At 52.5% G+C, this 15,134-nt stretch overlaps 1 protein-coding gene across 1 annotated transcript; it reads left to right on the forward strand.

The window, feature by feature from the left end:
* Positions 1-6,329: 6,329 nt before the first annotated feature.
* LOC307067560 (transcription factor CP2-like protein 1) lies at positions 6,330-14,641 on the forward strand (the record flags this gene model as incomplete). The annotated part of the gene is made up of 15 exons (XM_079725013.1): positions 6,330-6,427; positions 6,926-7,077; positions 7,214-7,287; positions 8,025-8,130; positions 8,239-8,345; positions 10,456-10,608; positions 10,848-10,958; positions 11,433-11,530; positions 11,746-11,800; positions 12,084-12,177; positions 12,571-12,661; positions 13,115-13,197; positions 13,661-13,806; positions 13,951-14,002; positions 14,604-14,641. The coding sequence occupies exons 1-15, from the start codon at positions 6,345-6,347 to the stop codon at positions 14,639-14,641; spliced, it is 1,443 nt and encodes a 480-aa protein (XP_079581139.1). The 5' UTR covers positions 6,330-6,344.
* Between the last annotated feature and the right edge of the window lie 493 nt (positions 14,642-15,134).

Here is a 15,134-nt window from a genome sequence, read left to right on the forward strand (position 1 = left end):
GGGCCTTTGAGGGTCTACATTTGAGACATCTAAACCATGTGGTCCTACTAAGTGCCTAGAGAGGCTCTGGGCACCCGGGGTGCCAGTTTCTTGCATTTGAGGCCCTCCTGTAAATCCCGAACCAGAGAGTGCCCTCCTGCCCAGAGGATCCCTCTGAGCGGACTTGGGGGTAGGAAGCAGCGGGGACAGAGATGTGCCTTGAGCTGAGTATTTGATAGAGGCCATCAAGAGGACCAGAAGGCAGAGGGGCCAGAGTATTCTAGGCAGATGCAACAGCCTGGGCAAAGGCACCGAGGTGTGAAGCAGAAAAGACTGTTCTGGAAGTTGCTGGTAAGCAAGGGAGAGTGGGAGTGGTGACAGGGAAAGGCATAAAAAGGTGGACAAACGGCCTTGGATGCTGGGCCAGGAAGATGCGTTTTCCTGCACAAACGGGCTTCTCAAGCTCGCTCATTGGAACCCAGGTGAACAATCCAGGGGTACCATGGATGTATGGGGTGCGGGGGACAGGTAGGCAAAGTGGTTCACTCAGAACTTGAAAGGAATTTAAAAACGTGTCTCTATATTAAATGTTTGTGCAAGCCTTGCGTTTGAGTCCAAGAATATCTATGTTGGTTTTCCTACCAAAAAATGATTTTAAGCACTAACTATGGTGTGCCACAGATGCCCTGGAAGATGGGCATGGTTACCCAGGTGTTTCCATAGCCCAGCTTGAGAATAGCGCTGCAAGTGATTATGGTATGGTCATTCCTGTGTCTTAGGAAGATCACTCTGGCTCCCAAGGGCAGCCACATGGAAACAGAGCCAGAGCAGTGGGCTCAGGGTCTTCTGGCCAAAGGCTTCATTGCAGGGATGGCCTGGAAGGAGTCCTGTGTCTTGGTCTGGGTGCATGGCAGTGAGGTGACTCAGGTTCCAGCCCACCCTCACTAGTTAATAACCTTGGACAAATTGCATAGACTGTAATTGGGGACCCTCTTACTTCAAGGGGTGGTTGTAACATGCAGTGAGACCTGGAGGATCGCACACCCCTGAAAAGCTGCTTCCCTTGGCTGCAATGCCTTTTTTTTTTTTTGCCACGCGGCTTGTGGGATCTTATTTCCCCGACCAGGGATTGAACCCGGGACCTCGGCAGTAAAAGCGCGAGTCCTAACCACTGGACCGCCAGGGAATTTCCTCCTGCAGCCTCCACTGCTGCTCATCCCAAGGGAATTGTCAAGTCATAGCCATCCCTGAGGAGACAAAAATCCCGTTTCCTGCTCCTCCTGCCATTATTAATACCCCCCCGCCCCCATCTATCAAAACCACAGCACTCCAGCCACTGTCATTTATATTTACTCATCCTCAGGGCTCACAGCCCAGGACTGGAAGTATTTTTCCCCATTTTGCAGTAGAAGAGGCCGAAGCTCAGAAAGGCCAGGGGTCCCTGCCATCCAGGTTCCGGGGTCTGATACTTCTTTGGGAGCTGTTAAATAAATGAATGCATGAACGATGAACACTGCCCCCCATCAGCCCCTCTTTCTTTGGGGGAGGGGTGGTAGACCTCATTCTCCAGCTCCCCAGGTTGGACTGTTGCCTGGTTAATTTCAGAATTCCACACACGTCTGTCCAGCAGAGTGGTCATACTACAGTCATTAGGAGCAAGGACTGTAACCCAGTGGCCTGGGTTCAAACCCTGGCTGTGTCTTCTCTTAGCTGTGTGACCCTGAGATAGTTACTTAACCTCTCGGAGCCTCAGTTTCACCATCTGTATAATGAGGGGGGCGGTGATAATAGAATAATGGAAAAAAAAATAGCATCTGTCTTAAAAGATAGACTGAAAAGCACCCTGGAGTCATACTGAGCACTGAAGAACTGTTTGCTAAATAAGCAGACCCTCTACATTTATAAGCGTTATATAAATAAACCTACACTTTTAAGTGTTAAATAAATAAACCTGTACTATGCACTGGAGATATGTAGAGAAAAAGACACCTACATTTACTGAGGGCTCAATTATGATCTCATTCATTATTATCCAGCCCTGTGGGGTAGAGGTTCTCACCATCCCCTTTTTATAGTTGCAGCACGAAGCTCAGAAAGGTTAAGTTACTTGCCCAAATCCACCTAGTTGCGCTTGCACTCAGGGTCTATCTAGAGGTATGTTTACCTCTTAGTCCCTACCCTCAAGGGGCTTCCACTCTGATGGGAAAACAAACATTAGACAAAGTACATTTAAGAATAAACTGGGGCTTCCCTGGTGGCGCAGTGGTTGAGAGTCCGTCTGCTGATGCAGGGGACACGGGTTCGTGCCCCAGTCCGGGAAGATCCCACATGCCTCAGAGCCACTGGGCCCGTGAGCCATGGCCGCTGAGCCTGCGCCTCCGGAGCCTGTGCTCCGCAACGGGAGAGGCCACGGCAGTGAGAGGCCCGCGTACAGCAAAAAAAAAAAAAAAAAAAAAAAAAAAGAAGGAGGCAGTAAGTTTGAAGCGTGAACAGAGTACCTTTCCAAGGTGAAACTTACTGGTGGTGAGAAGGGCTCTCAGGAATTAGACTGGAGACTTAGAGCCAGGCCTGTGCACCCTCGAACTCTAGGGGGCGCTGTTTAGCATGGTGCCCTGTGGAGTCGCACACCCAGAGGCCTCAGAGGCAGTTTGCTGGAAGAAAGGACCACCCTCCTAGGGTGGGGGCATTCATGTACACAGACACACAGAGCACACAGGGATTGCCATATGGTATTGCCAGCTTCCTGCGTGTGTGCAAGTGTGTCTGAAAAATCGTGCTCTCATCCATTCCTTTTAGGGAAGGGGAGGGTGGGACGAATTGGGAGATTAGGAGATTAGGACTGACATGTATACACTACCATGTGTAAAACAGCTAGCTAGTGGGAACCTGCTATAAAGCACAGGGAGATCAGCTCGGGGCTCTGTGATGACCTAGATGGGTGGGAAGGGCCGGGGGTGGGGTGGGAGGGAGATCCAAGGGGGAGGGGATATATGTATACATATAGTAGCTGATTCACTTCATTGTATAGCAGAAACTAACACAACATTGTAAAGCAATTATACTCCAATTTTAAAAAGATAAAAAAATAAAAATCATTTCCCTGGAACTCGGTGCCCAGATCTTTTTTTCTTTTTCTTTTTTTTTTTGTGGTACACGGGCCTCTCCCATCGCAGAGCGCAGGCTCCGGACGCGCAGGCTCAGTGGTCATGGCTCACGGGCCCAGACCGCTCCGCGGCATGTGGGATCTTCCCGGACCGGGGCATGAACCCGTGTCCCCTGCATCAGCAGGCGGACTCTCAACCGCTGCGCCACCAGGGAAGCCCCCAGACCTTTTGACCATTAATGTAGGGGTCACAGCAGTGCCTGAGCCCTGGATAGGTTAGGATTCCACCCGCCCATGTACCCTGCTCCAGGTCCCACACAGTAGTGTGAGGGAGGGAGGGAGGGAGGGAGAGAGAGCCTGGTACATAGTAGGCACTCAGTAACATTTTGTTGAATGAATGAGGAACACTCCTCAGCCTCTGTTTCTCTGTGGGAGTGGTAGGCTTCACTCTCCAACTCTCCAGGTTGGAATGTTGCCTGGGATAGAAGACAAAACAAAACAATACATTTTGGTTAGAGGAGAAAGACACTGACTTATTTCTCAGCAATTCTGACAGATAAAAAGTTACTTCCTTGGCTTAGGGAACCCCAAGGGTATTATTAGGATCGTGTTATGCCATGGCCTAGAAAATGATAGAGCATTTGGGGTATGAAATTCATCTGTGTTGGGGGAAGTTTCTGGGACAGTCATGTCTGTACCCCCAGAACTAGCGAGGGACACCGCCAAGGAGGCTGGGGTCCTTAGTGGTGTCCCTCGCTACCCCAAAGGAAGCTCCTGAGGATTAAACGCTGGGATAAGAGGCAACGCCACAGAAGGTCCTCGGATCCTCACTGCCACGCTGAGTGGGAGGGAGGCCTTGCTCCTATTTGACCGATGAGGAAAGTAGGTTCAGAAATGTGTCCCTGGGCTTCCCTGGTGGCGCAGTGGTTGGGAGTCCGCCTGCCGATGCAGGGGACACCGGTTCGTGCCCCGGTCCGGGAAGATCCCACATGCCACGGAGCGGCTGGGCCCGTGAGCCGTGGCCACTGAGCCTGCGCGTCCGGAGCCTGTGCTCCGCAACGGGAGAGGCCACAACAGTGAGAGGCCCGCGTACCGCAAAAAAACAAAGAAAAAAAGAAATGTGTCCCTGCCTCGTGGGGGCCTCAGACCACCCAGAGCCTGAGACTCCTCTGAGAGTGGGGAGCCTGGACCAGAAATTTCCTGAGGCCTCTCTGGGCCTGAGGATGGGCTGTTTATACCCTGTGCTGTGCTGGCCCAGGAGGTCCAGCGAATGGGTCTGGTGGGGGCTCTGAGTGACCAGGGTCTGTCTGCCTCAAGCCTGGCTTCTTTCCTTGGAGAGCCAGAGCCAAGGAAAACCAGCAACAGGCCCAGCAACACCTCTTGGGGACAGAGGCCCAGAGACTCTGAGACGGGCGGAAGGAGGGAGTAGCGGCGAGCGTAAGGGAGAGGCGGGACTTCCCTGGTGGTCCAGTGGCTAAGATTCCGCGATCCCAGTGCAGCAGGCCCGGGTTCGATCCCTGGTCAGGGAACTAGATCCCACGTGCCGCAAGTAAGAGTTCGCATGCCGCAGCTAAAGATCCCGCCTGCCAGCAACGAAGATCCTGCACGCCCCAACTAAGACCCGGTGCAGCTAAATAAATAAATATTTTTTAAAAAAATGAGTAGGGGGGAGGGGGCGCTCAGAGGGGGAAGGGGGAGGGTACAGATAGCTCTGGAGGTAGAGGACAGGCGGGGGGACGGGGTAGGGGGTGGGACCGGCTTATGGAGCTGGAGTCCCCTCCACTGGTGTCCTCGAAGGGGGCCCGCACCAGCCTCCACCTTTTCCACCTCCATCCTGCATAGCAAGCATAACAAGCCCCTCCCCACCCGCTCATCCCCTCTGCCCCACTGCTGCCCCTACACCCTGGTCCCCCGAGGCCAGGGCCAAGCCCTCCCTCTGCACCCCTCCTCCTCCCTTCCCCCCACCTTCCTGGGATCTTGCTCTGTCCAAACTTGCAGGGTCCCATCGGGGGACCTCCTGACCTTGGATCCAGCTTTGGGCAATGGGTGAGTCTTGAAGTCTTGGGGGTCTTGCTGCGGATCTTGGGGACTCAGGTTTCTTTGGCCCCCATTGTCAGGAAGTTTCCCATCCCCTTTTCCTCCTTTTGTCTGGCTTCATGAGAGAAGATCAAGGGCCAAGATACCTGGAGGTACCCTGCCCGTTGTGTGTGGGGGCATACTCTTTGGTTTTCCCTCTCCCTGCAAGGAAGGCCCCGCAGAATCACAAAGCCTAGATAGTTAGGGTCACATGAGGTCAAGCCGCGTCTTTAGAGTCCCGTCTGTGCTTTCTGCAAGGCCCTTATCTATTTACACCCAACACAGTAGTGGTGGGTGGGGTCAGGGGGCCCCCTGAGCTGACTGTGTACAGTGACAACAGGGGCTGAGCCTGGGGAAGGGGGCCGTCCCCCAGGCAGACTGTATTTGTCCATAAACACAGTGCACCCCAAGCCCCAGGGCAGAGAAACCAGCCCAGCTGGGGCTCCTCTCCTTCCACCTCCCTGGGAGGGGGGCTCTCCCGGGCCCACCCCGTCCTCCTCCCAGGCGCGCTCTCTCTCCCAGCACCACCCCCTGAGTTGTTTCCACAGCAAGCTGGACTATGTTCTGTAAACTCCAGTCCCCTAGCCAGGTAGCCCCCAGCGACAGGACAGGTGTCAGGCCATCGCTGCACCTGTGTGTATGGGGGGGCGTGTAGAGACAAGGAAGGGGGCCAGGGGGAGCAAAGGCCCTTTGTCGGTCCATGTGATGTTGTTGGTCGCTCTTCCTGTCCCCTGGAGTGGTCAGGCTCCACCCACCCACCCTGGGGTCCTGTGAGGGGTCTGGGCCCGTGGGTCTCCAGGACTCTACATGGCTTATGGATCTGGGGCCAATCTTTCAGCCTGAGGGTGCCCCTCGTTGTTCTGGGCCTCTGGGGGAATGGTGGGGCAGTGGATGTCCGTCCCGGTGACTTGTTTTGCTGCACCACCATTTCCCCTTTGAGTTCATGATTGCTGGGGAGCCCCAGGGATGCCATTTCTTGATTCCCCCCAGCTTGGGCTGCCTAAGAGGCCCTGAGTTTCCTAGAGCCCCGGTTGCTCAGCCAATAAGAGGCTGAGGCCTTGCCCCACCCTTTTGGGGCTATGCTCTTGTATATAAAGCCCGAGGCCCCGGGTGGATGGCCCAGTGGGTCCCGCCCAACCCAGTGCTGAGCTTTCTGTGGCACAGCTGGTCCTGCTCTTTTTCCAAGATGCTGTTTTGGCACAGCCAGCCGGAGCACCTGTGGCCCAGCCCCGGGGAACTGTACCCCGGGCCACCAAGCAGCTTGCTCAGGTAAGGGCCACATCCCCTTCCCACAGTCCCCGAGGAAGGCCCTGCTCTGAGTTGAGATGGACGTGGTAGGGCCACCTGTTTCAAGCCAAAGGTTATGGGCCTCCTGCTCTTGAGTTCCTTTGGGGGTGGGGAAGTGGTCAAATGTACCTGGAGTTCAGTGGGTCCCAGGACATCTCAGGACATCCTGACCACCCACCCACTCAGGACACTTGTGGTGGGCATTCACTGGGCGTCAGGCAAGCCCTGAGGGTGCAAACAAGTAATTGATAGCAGATGTTTGCAAGTGTTTGGTAGTATCTGGGATTTGTACCTTAAGGGAGGTCCGCTGGAGGCCAGAGGAGCGGAACAGGGGCCCCTTAGGCCCTGGCTGCTGCAGGGGTGCCTGCTACAGCACACTGTGGGCTCCCTGAAGGGAGAACGTGGCAGAAAGAGTCAAAGCCTCTTAGAGGATGGGGTGGACAGGGCAGAAAGCCAGCAGTGCCCTCCTCGCCCTGGCAGGGAGGCCTTGCCCTTGTCCTACCTGAAGCAGGAAGAGCCGCCCCACATCCCCCGTGCGGAGCCGCCCTGCCCCGCCTTCCAGTACGTGCTCTGTGCAGCCACCTCGCCAGCTGTGAAGCAGCAGGAGGAGACCCTCACCTACCTGAACCAGGGTGAGCTGGGCCTGGGGAAGGAGAGGGGCTAGCGAGGCAGCAAGCTCTGGAGGCTGGGCCCAGGGCAGGCTGGGGGTGGCAGGCAGCATCTCTGCCCCTCAGAGTGGGGCTCACACATCCCCTTAATCTCTCCCAGGCCAGTCCTATGAGGTGAGGATGCTCTGCAACCCCAAACTGGGCGATGCCACCCAGGGGCCCCGGCTGCTGAAGGTAGGTGCATCCCTTCCAAAACTGGCAAGAGCTGGCTATGACTATCCCTCTGGGCAGGAAGCCAATGTCATCACTGTGATGTCATTGTCAAGTAGAACCCTCTCAAGTCCACCTTTCAATCTGACCTTCACAACAGCTCAGTGGTAGGCAGGAATTGTTGAGGAAACAGGCACAGTGAAGTTAAGTATTTTCTCAAGGACACAGAGCCAGTAAGTAGCAGAACCAGGACTTAGAAGTACATTTACATAGCATTATTCACACACATGATTCCTTCTTTCTCAAAAAAAAAAAAAAGTATTTAGCTCCTATTCTTTGCCAGAAACTGTTCGTTGAGCTAGAGATTCAGGGGTAAAGAGGTGGTTTCCTTCCTCAGGGGGCTTGCATTCTGCTGAGTGAGACAAACATGTAATTACACAAATTATTAATATATGCAATTACAAATTGATTTACAAATCGCAAACTGATAAGTGCAGCGAAGAAAAGAAACGGGTAGAGTGACTACGAATGGGAAGGGATTAACTCCTCCATTTTACAGATGAGGAAACTGAGGCTCTAGGTTACTTCCTCAGTTTCACAGCTTGTGAGTGGCAGGTGGCATCTGGACATGGATCTAGTGATTCTAAGTCCTTCTGCCCCTGGAGGGTGGGAAGCAAGGTGGGGGAGAGGCTGGAAAGGTTGGCCTGCCCCAGGTGTGGGAACTGGTTCCCAAATGCCCAGGCGCCCTCCTGTGCCCGCAGAGTGTGGTGCGTGTGGTTTTCCACGACCGGCGCCTGCAGTACACGGAGCAGCAGCAGCTGGATGGGTGGAGGTGGAGCCGGCCTGGGGACCGCATCCTGGACATAGGTGAATGGGGAGGGACCAGGGACCCTTTAGGGCTGCTTTCTGTCTTAGAGGCCCTTGTGGATGGGGAGGGCTGAACCCGACTCCCTGCCCGCAACCCTGTGCCTGCAGATGTGCCACTGTCCGTGGGGGTGATAGAACCCCAAGTGCTACCCTCACAACTCAACACGGTGGAGTTTTATTGGGACCCGGCCAAGAGGACCTCCCTCTTTCTGCAGGTGAGTCTGAAGCTGAGACAGGGAGGAGGCTGGAGGTCAGATGTGGGTGGCAGCAGCCTAGGTGGGAAAGGAAGGTGAGTGTGGGTGGTGGTGGGGGGCGTGATAAGAATGAACCGCTTCCAGAAACACCTTGAGGAAAAAAAGATGGATAAATGTTGATTGAATCTCACCAAAGGCAAGGACCTGTTAAACATTAAGGCAATGGAGGAAATTACAAAACATAGGACAGAATTTAGCTTCATAAAAAGTAACGGTCTGCAATACACAGGCAAAATTAAAAGGAGACATCAAATGGGAAAAATAGTTGCCACGTATGACATATAATGTGTTATATAAAATGCTAATAATGTTAATAAAAATTATATATGTGTGTGTATATATATATATATATATATATATATATATATAACTGGCAAAGACTTTTTAAAAACTGTTGGTAAGGTTTGGAGAAACAGACACCCTCATATCCTGAGAATGCAAATTGGTGCACCCATTCTGTAGGTATGTGGCACGTGGGCAAATTCTATTAAATTTAATGTTCATACTCATTTACCCAGTAGTTCTGCTTCAAGAAATGTATCCTATCGCAATGTTCAATAAGTACACAGAGATATATTTACCAGCTATTCATGCCAGTGTCGTTTTATATATTAAAAGATTTTAAATAATCAAAATGTCCATCAGAAGAGGATTGACTTTGAAATAAGTGTTTAGTACAGGTTTATAATGGAAATTGTGTAGCCATTAAAATGATGTCTCTAAGAAATATTTCATGACAAGAGAAACCACTTTCCCATAAGTAAAGGCAGAATACAGACTTGTATTTAAAGTTTGATTTTCATTTTGTAAAAAGTGTGTGTGTATACGAAAGTTGTGGGGGTTATTTTCCTTGCCCAGAGAAAAGACAGGAAGAAACAGTACTTGAATGTTAACAGTACTATCTCTGAGAGGTGGGGTGATGGGAAATGCTTGTATTCTTCTTTATACTTTTTCAGTGTTCTCCATATTTTCTATGCTGAAAGATTTCCTTTTATAATCAAACAATATTGTCCAAACTCACCTGTAAGTCCCTTTTTTGAGTGTCCACTATAGTCTAAGCATCTGGACTTGGAGTCAGGTGGATGTGGCACAATTTCAGTTCCACCACTTCCTGGCATGGACCTTACCCAGGTCACATAATCTCTGTGAGCCTCAGCTTCCCTACCTTTACCTGTTTTTCACAAGATTTTGGGAGGGCTACAGTGGGTGTGCAGGTCAGGAAGGCTTCCTGGAGTAGACTGCTAGATTTAGCAAATAAAATACAGGACACTCAGTTAAATTTGAATTTTAGCTAAAGAATTTTTTTTTTTTTAGTAGCAGTATGTCCCATGCAATACTTGGGAATACTGATACTAAAAAATTATTTGTTTCTTATCAGGAATTCAGATTTAACTGGGCATCCTGTATCTTAACTGGCAACCCTACTCTGGAATGGGATGTATTAGCTCAGACATGAGCAGGGAGAGCTTTCCCGGTAGAGGAAAAGCTATGCAGGTGTATTGAGGTGATGATTAGGCTGGATGGGTAGGTCAGTGGGTTCATTGATGGGGGAGAGAGAGCAGCCATGCAGAAAAGCTTGACTCTTTAAGATGCTTGAGTGCCAGCCAGGGTCAGGGACTTTGCTTCTCATCTCATAAACTTGGGGAGCTGCTGAGGGATTTTGAACAAGGGAAAGAACCTAATAAAGTTATATTTTAAGAAGAAAGTAGATCTTAAATGATCTCACCACCAAAAAAAGGGTAATTATGTGATGGGGTGTTTCTGTGATGGAGGCGTTAGCAGCTAATGCTATGGTGGGTGGTAATCATTTTCCAATATATAAATGTATCATATCAACACACTGCAAACCGTAAACATACACAATGTTATATGTCAAATATATCTCAGTAAAGCTGGAAAAAATTGTTCCTCTTAAAAAAAAAGAAAAAGTTATGCTTTAAGAATAGACACTGGTTGGGGGTGGGAAGTTGCTGTGATTAATGGCTGACAGGTGACAGACAGGTAACAGGTTTCAGGTGAGATCCTTTGAATGTGGGTGGGACCTGGAATCACCCTTATTTTCCCACCTCAGGTTCACTGCATCAGCACTGAGTTCACTCCTAGGAAAAAAGGTGGAGAGAAAGGTGTTCCCTTCCGCCTTCAGATCGACACTTTCAAGCCCAGTGACAAGGAGCTTTCGCCGGAGCACCTGCATTCAGCTGGCTGCCTCATCAAGGTGTTTAAGGTACATGCAGCACGGGGGCCCCTGTCCCCTCCCTCTCAGGGCTGTCACCCTGCCTTGCTGGCTGTGTGGATCTGGCTCTGCTTTGCGGCGGACCCTCAGCCTGCGGTTCCCCTCTTTGGGACTGTTTCATTCTCCGTGCACAGAGGGATGGGGCTTGGTCTCTTTCTCAGAGCCCCTCCTGCAATGAGAAGTGGGCAGGTTAAGAGGGTCTCTGAGGTTTCCTTGTCACCCTCCTGTAGCCCAAAGGAGCTGACCGGAAACTGAAAACTGACCGGGAGAAGATTGAGAAACAGCCCGCGCATGAGAGAGACAAGTATCAGACCGCCTGCGAGAGCACAGTCTTCATGGAGGTGTGTGTACTGGGTGCGGGGGCGGGAGGGGAGGTCTGGAGAAAAGATCCTCGTTGTACACGCTGGGAAACTGAGGCCTCAGGGGCTGCGACTGCTCCAGGATCATCACAGCCTCCCAGTGATGCCACCTGTTTCCCGCGAGGACAAACTGCACTGCCTGTTGTTCAAGACTCCCAGGAGATGGCGCCTTGCAGGCTGCCTGTCCTTGCCCCGCCGTGGCCGCCCCTCACTTCTGCTCCCTCTGCCTGGAGCACCTCCCTTCCTGCTGTAGCTCCTCCAGGAAGCCTTCCCCAAATCCCCCAAACAGAGCTGCAGGCTACTTTACTCTCTTCTTTGTGTGGAAACTTGATCTACTTGTCAGGGACTCCTGCGGCAGGGGCCAAGTTTGGCCCAAGGCAGGCCAACAGCCACCACTGCCCCACCCCACCCCACACCCAAATGTCCAGGCTAACCTCACTGCTTGTCTACCTGCAGTGCTCACCGTGGCCAGAGCCCAGTTCGGGACCCCACCCGCCTCTGAGCCCTCTTGCTCTGACCTCCCCCAACTCCTGCAAGCTCCTGTCCCCGGAGAGGTGAGGCAGGACGAGCACCTTCTGTCAGCCCTTGGGGGTGAGAATGAAGAGAAGAGCCCCTCAGCCTAGGCAGCGGGGGAGGGGCCGGCCTGAGAGTGCAGCTGAGGCAGCTGCTGGGGAACACGTGGGTGACACCGGGACAGGCCTGGGGAAGGATGGGGGTGCAGGGGACTGGCCGCACTGTTTCCCTGAGCCTGACTCCCTGCTCCCCACAGGCTCTGTTCCTCACCACCATTCGCCTTGGACACCTTGGGGGGCAGCCCCGCTCAAGTGAGTCTTTCCTTTCCACACTCCCACACCCCCTATTGCAAAGCCTTCTCAGCAGTGTCATCTCACTCTCCAGAATAGGGTGGCCCCGCCCCCTGGTGGGCAGATGTGGTATGGCCACAGATAGCCAAATGGTTCGCGGCTGGCGCTGGGCACTTCCCTCCGGCAGGATGAGCCTCCCGTCTCAGACTTGGGACCTCCAAGGGCAGGGGCCATGTTTCCCCTCCACCTTGTTCTCAGTCCGTGGGTCCACGGTGCTATCTGGACTGCCCTCTTTATACCTCAGGATCTGAACCCTGGAGCCTCCATCCTAGAGACACAGCAGTGGTTGCATCGGCACCGGTTCTCCAACTACTGTCGGTCGCTGGCCAATTTCACTGGTGAGGCTGGGGTCTGGTAGGGACCTGACCTGTAGGGGACTGAGGGCAGACACTCGGGCAGGAAGCCTGTCTCTGTCCTGGCTTGCTGTGTGCGCTTCCACTAACTTCCATGTAGAACTAAGAGTTGGCAAGCACACTATGCTGGCTAGGCTCTCTTCTTGTGTATTATCCCATACAATTTATACACTACCCCTGAGGACAGGACTCAGAGAGGTTAAATAACTTACCCAAGGACACACAGCTAGCAAGTGGCAGAGGTGGGATTTGAATCCAAGTCTGGCTCCCATGTCTGGGCATACCAGGGCTATTTGTAGGCTAACGTTGGATTGTGTCCCTTGACACCCTTGATCCCAGGGCTCTCTTCCCCTAATCTAGACCTGTCTGACTCTGCAGGCACTGATCTGCTGAAGCTTACCCGCCAGGACCTTATCCAGATCTGTGGAGCTGCCGACGGGATCCGCCTTTTCAATACTCTAAGAGCCAGGTGCTGGGCACTGCCAACCAGGGTCCCCTTCCCACTGTAGTGGCACTTACCAACTCAGCTGACACTCATGTTTCATAGACTGTTCAAGCCAAAGGCACCTGAAAGACCACTTAGCCCCACTTCTCTCCTTTTACAAAGGAAGAAACTCAGGCCCAAAGGACAGCGACCTGCCTGAGGTCACAGAGCAAGCAAGGCTAGCAGAACTGGGCTTAAAAGTTAGGCTCCTGTGACTTCTTTCTGTGGCCATCCCATCTGCATCACTCAATTTCTGGGGCCAGAGATGGATTTGTCTCATCTCTCCCCTAGGGTCCAGCATTCACTAAATACCTAAGAAAAGTTTGGTGACCCCCTATCCCTAGAGACCTGGGAGGACGCAGGGTTTCTCCCAGGGATGGGGGCTAAAACTGGGACCTGTTAGTTCAGGTATGAATGTAGACTGTTTTCCTGGCCCAGGCCCGTCCGTCACCGGCTGACCTTATATGTCGCTCAGGAGGCCTCTAGGCAAGAGAATGAGGTTCCTGAGAACCCTGACGCAGGTGAGGTTCTGGCCTCTTCAGAAGACAAGAAACTCAGGTGTGGCTGCATGAAACCTCTTCTGGCCTGGGGAAAGGGTGAAGCTCCACCACTCCTGGGACCCAGGATGCCCTTGGCATTCTCATCTCCCATGACTAGATTAGTCTTCTTCCAGGATGACTCCCTGGGTTTATTCTTCCATGCTCTACACTCTGACTCCATCTGATTCTGTCATTCTATCATACGGTGTCCCATCTCTTCTTTAAGCTGGGGGTTCCTCTCAGCCTAGGCCTCCCCAAAGGTGAGGAATAGGAGGTGAAAGTGAAGAGGATTTGTAAGGTTTTTTCCTTCTCTACTGCTTCTCCCCGGACCCGGGCCCTCCCAATGAGCCTGTCGCCTTGTCTTCTCCTTTCTCCTGATATCTGGGGCTCCCTCTGGGCCACAGCCCCCACTGACTCCTGCCCCTGTGCTGCCCCACACCCCCAGGCTTTTATCAAGAGATCTCTCTGGATGAACTCAGTGCTGTAGAGCTCATGGGGAAACTGGCTGAACTGCTGGCCCTCCCAGCCAATCAGATCCATCGGCTCTTCCACCAGGGCCCTGGGGGCATCCTCATTCTCCTCAGTGACCAGGTAAGTCGGCAGCGGCTCCCTGCAAGGTCCCACAAAGGCCTGGATCATTCTCCCAACACCAGGCCCAGTCTCCCCCTCCCTGCCCTAGCTTATTCGGTTTGGTTCTAAGAACAGAATCGTCTTAGTGACCCCTCTCCCTTGCAGGTGGTTCAGAATCTTGAGGATGAGTCGTACTTTGTGGCCGTGGTGAAGAAAGGTAGGGCTTTTAGAGGCAGAGGCGTTAGAAAGGGTAAGATTGTTTATAATACTGCCTCCTGAATGAGAGTAAAAGGTTCCTTGAAGGCGTGTTGCGGGTGCTGCGTCCCAATCAAGGGGTAAACATCTGCTCAACACCAGCTTTGTGTCAAAGGGACAGGGTCGTACAGCTAAGAGATAGCCATTTATTGCTTAGGAAGAAGTAACGGAATAAACGCATTCTCATGAAGGAGACATGCCCTAGTTTCAGGGAGTTTATCAGAAGCGAAGGAAAGGCCCCTACCCCTCTTCCCGCCCACACCCCCCCAGTCATGCAAGTCAGAAGGGCAGGTGTTTGCTGCACACCACCTGGAGCAGGGCACTTCTGGTCAGCTGGCTTGTGGTCCTGGTTATTCAGATGCCTGCCCTCCATCCCTCCTCTGTGCTCCAGTACCCAGGGAGGCTTCCTAAAGCGCTGGATCCAGGGTGGGGCTGGAAGAACACTTGGGTGTGGCAGAGGCACTGCAGGCTGCTTGGAGGGTTAGAAGCAGCACAGTAGTTAGTGGTTGGGGCCCATCTCATCCTGGTGGTGCCCTTTCTTTTTTTTTTTCTACTGCTTTCAGTGCAGAATCCAGATGGCTACTACCTGGTTCTGACCTAGGCCCAGGGGTGCCCTGCTGCAAGAGGAGGAGACTGGTGCCAGCCTGGTTCTCTGGGGTCCTGTGCTCACCAGAAGCCTTGTTAAAATCCTCAGCTGCTTCACCAGCCTTCAGCTGAAGAGCCAAATCGTCATGTGTCCTACCCCTGGGGAGGAGACAAGCAGCCCCCAGGCTCACAGTTCTTTCTGCTCAACAGCAAGTTGATGGAACCCCTGAGACACAGCCTTCCCTGCTGAGCTGAGCTGGCCAAGCCTGTGAGGCAAAAAACCCCCTGGCAATATGGATAAGGAGCTTTTGCCCCAAGCAGTGCTGCTGAACAGAGTACATTAATTCATGTTTATTTAAAATTTTATTCATCCCCTTTAAAAGATATATATATATATATATATTCAATGTGTTGTCCAATTCTCTTGGTGTTATGGTCCTCTTGGGGATATGTCCCCTGCTTAAACTTACAGACCAGGGCAAGGGATGGAGTCTCGGACAGAGATATAA

The sequence above is a fragment of the Hyperoodon ampullatus genome, assembly GCF_949752795.1.
Source record: "Hyperoodon ampullatus genome assembly, chromosome: 19".
Taxonomy (NCBI): Eukaryota; Metazoa; Chordata; class Mammalia; order Artiodactyla; family Ziphiidae; genus Hyperoodon; species Hyperoodon ampullatus.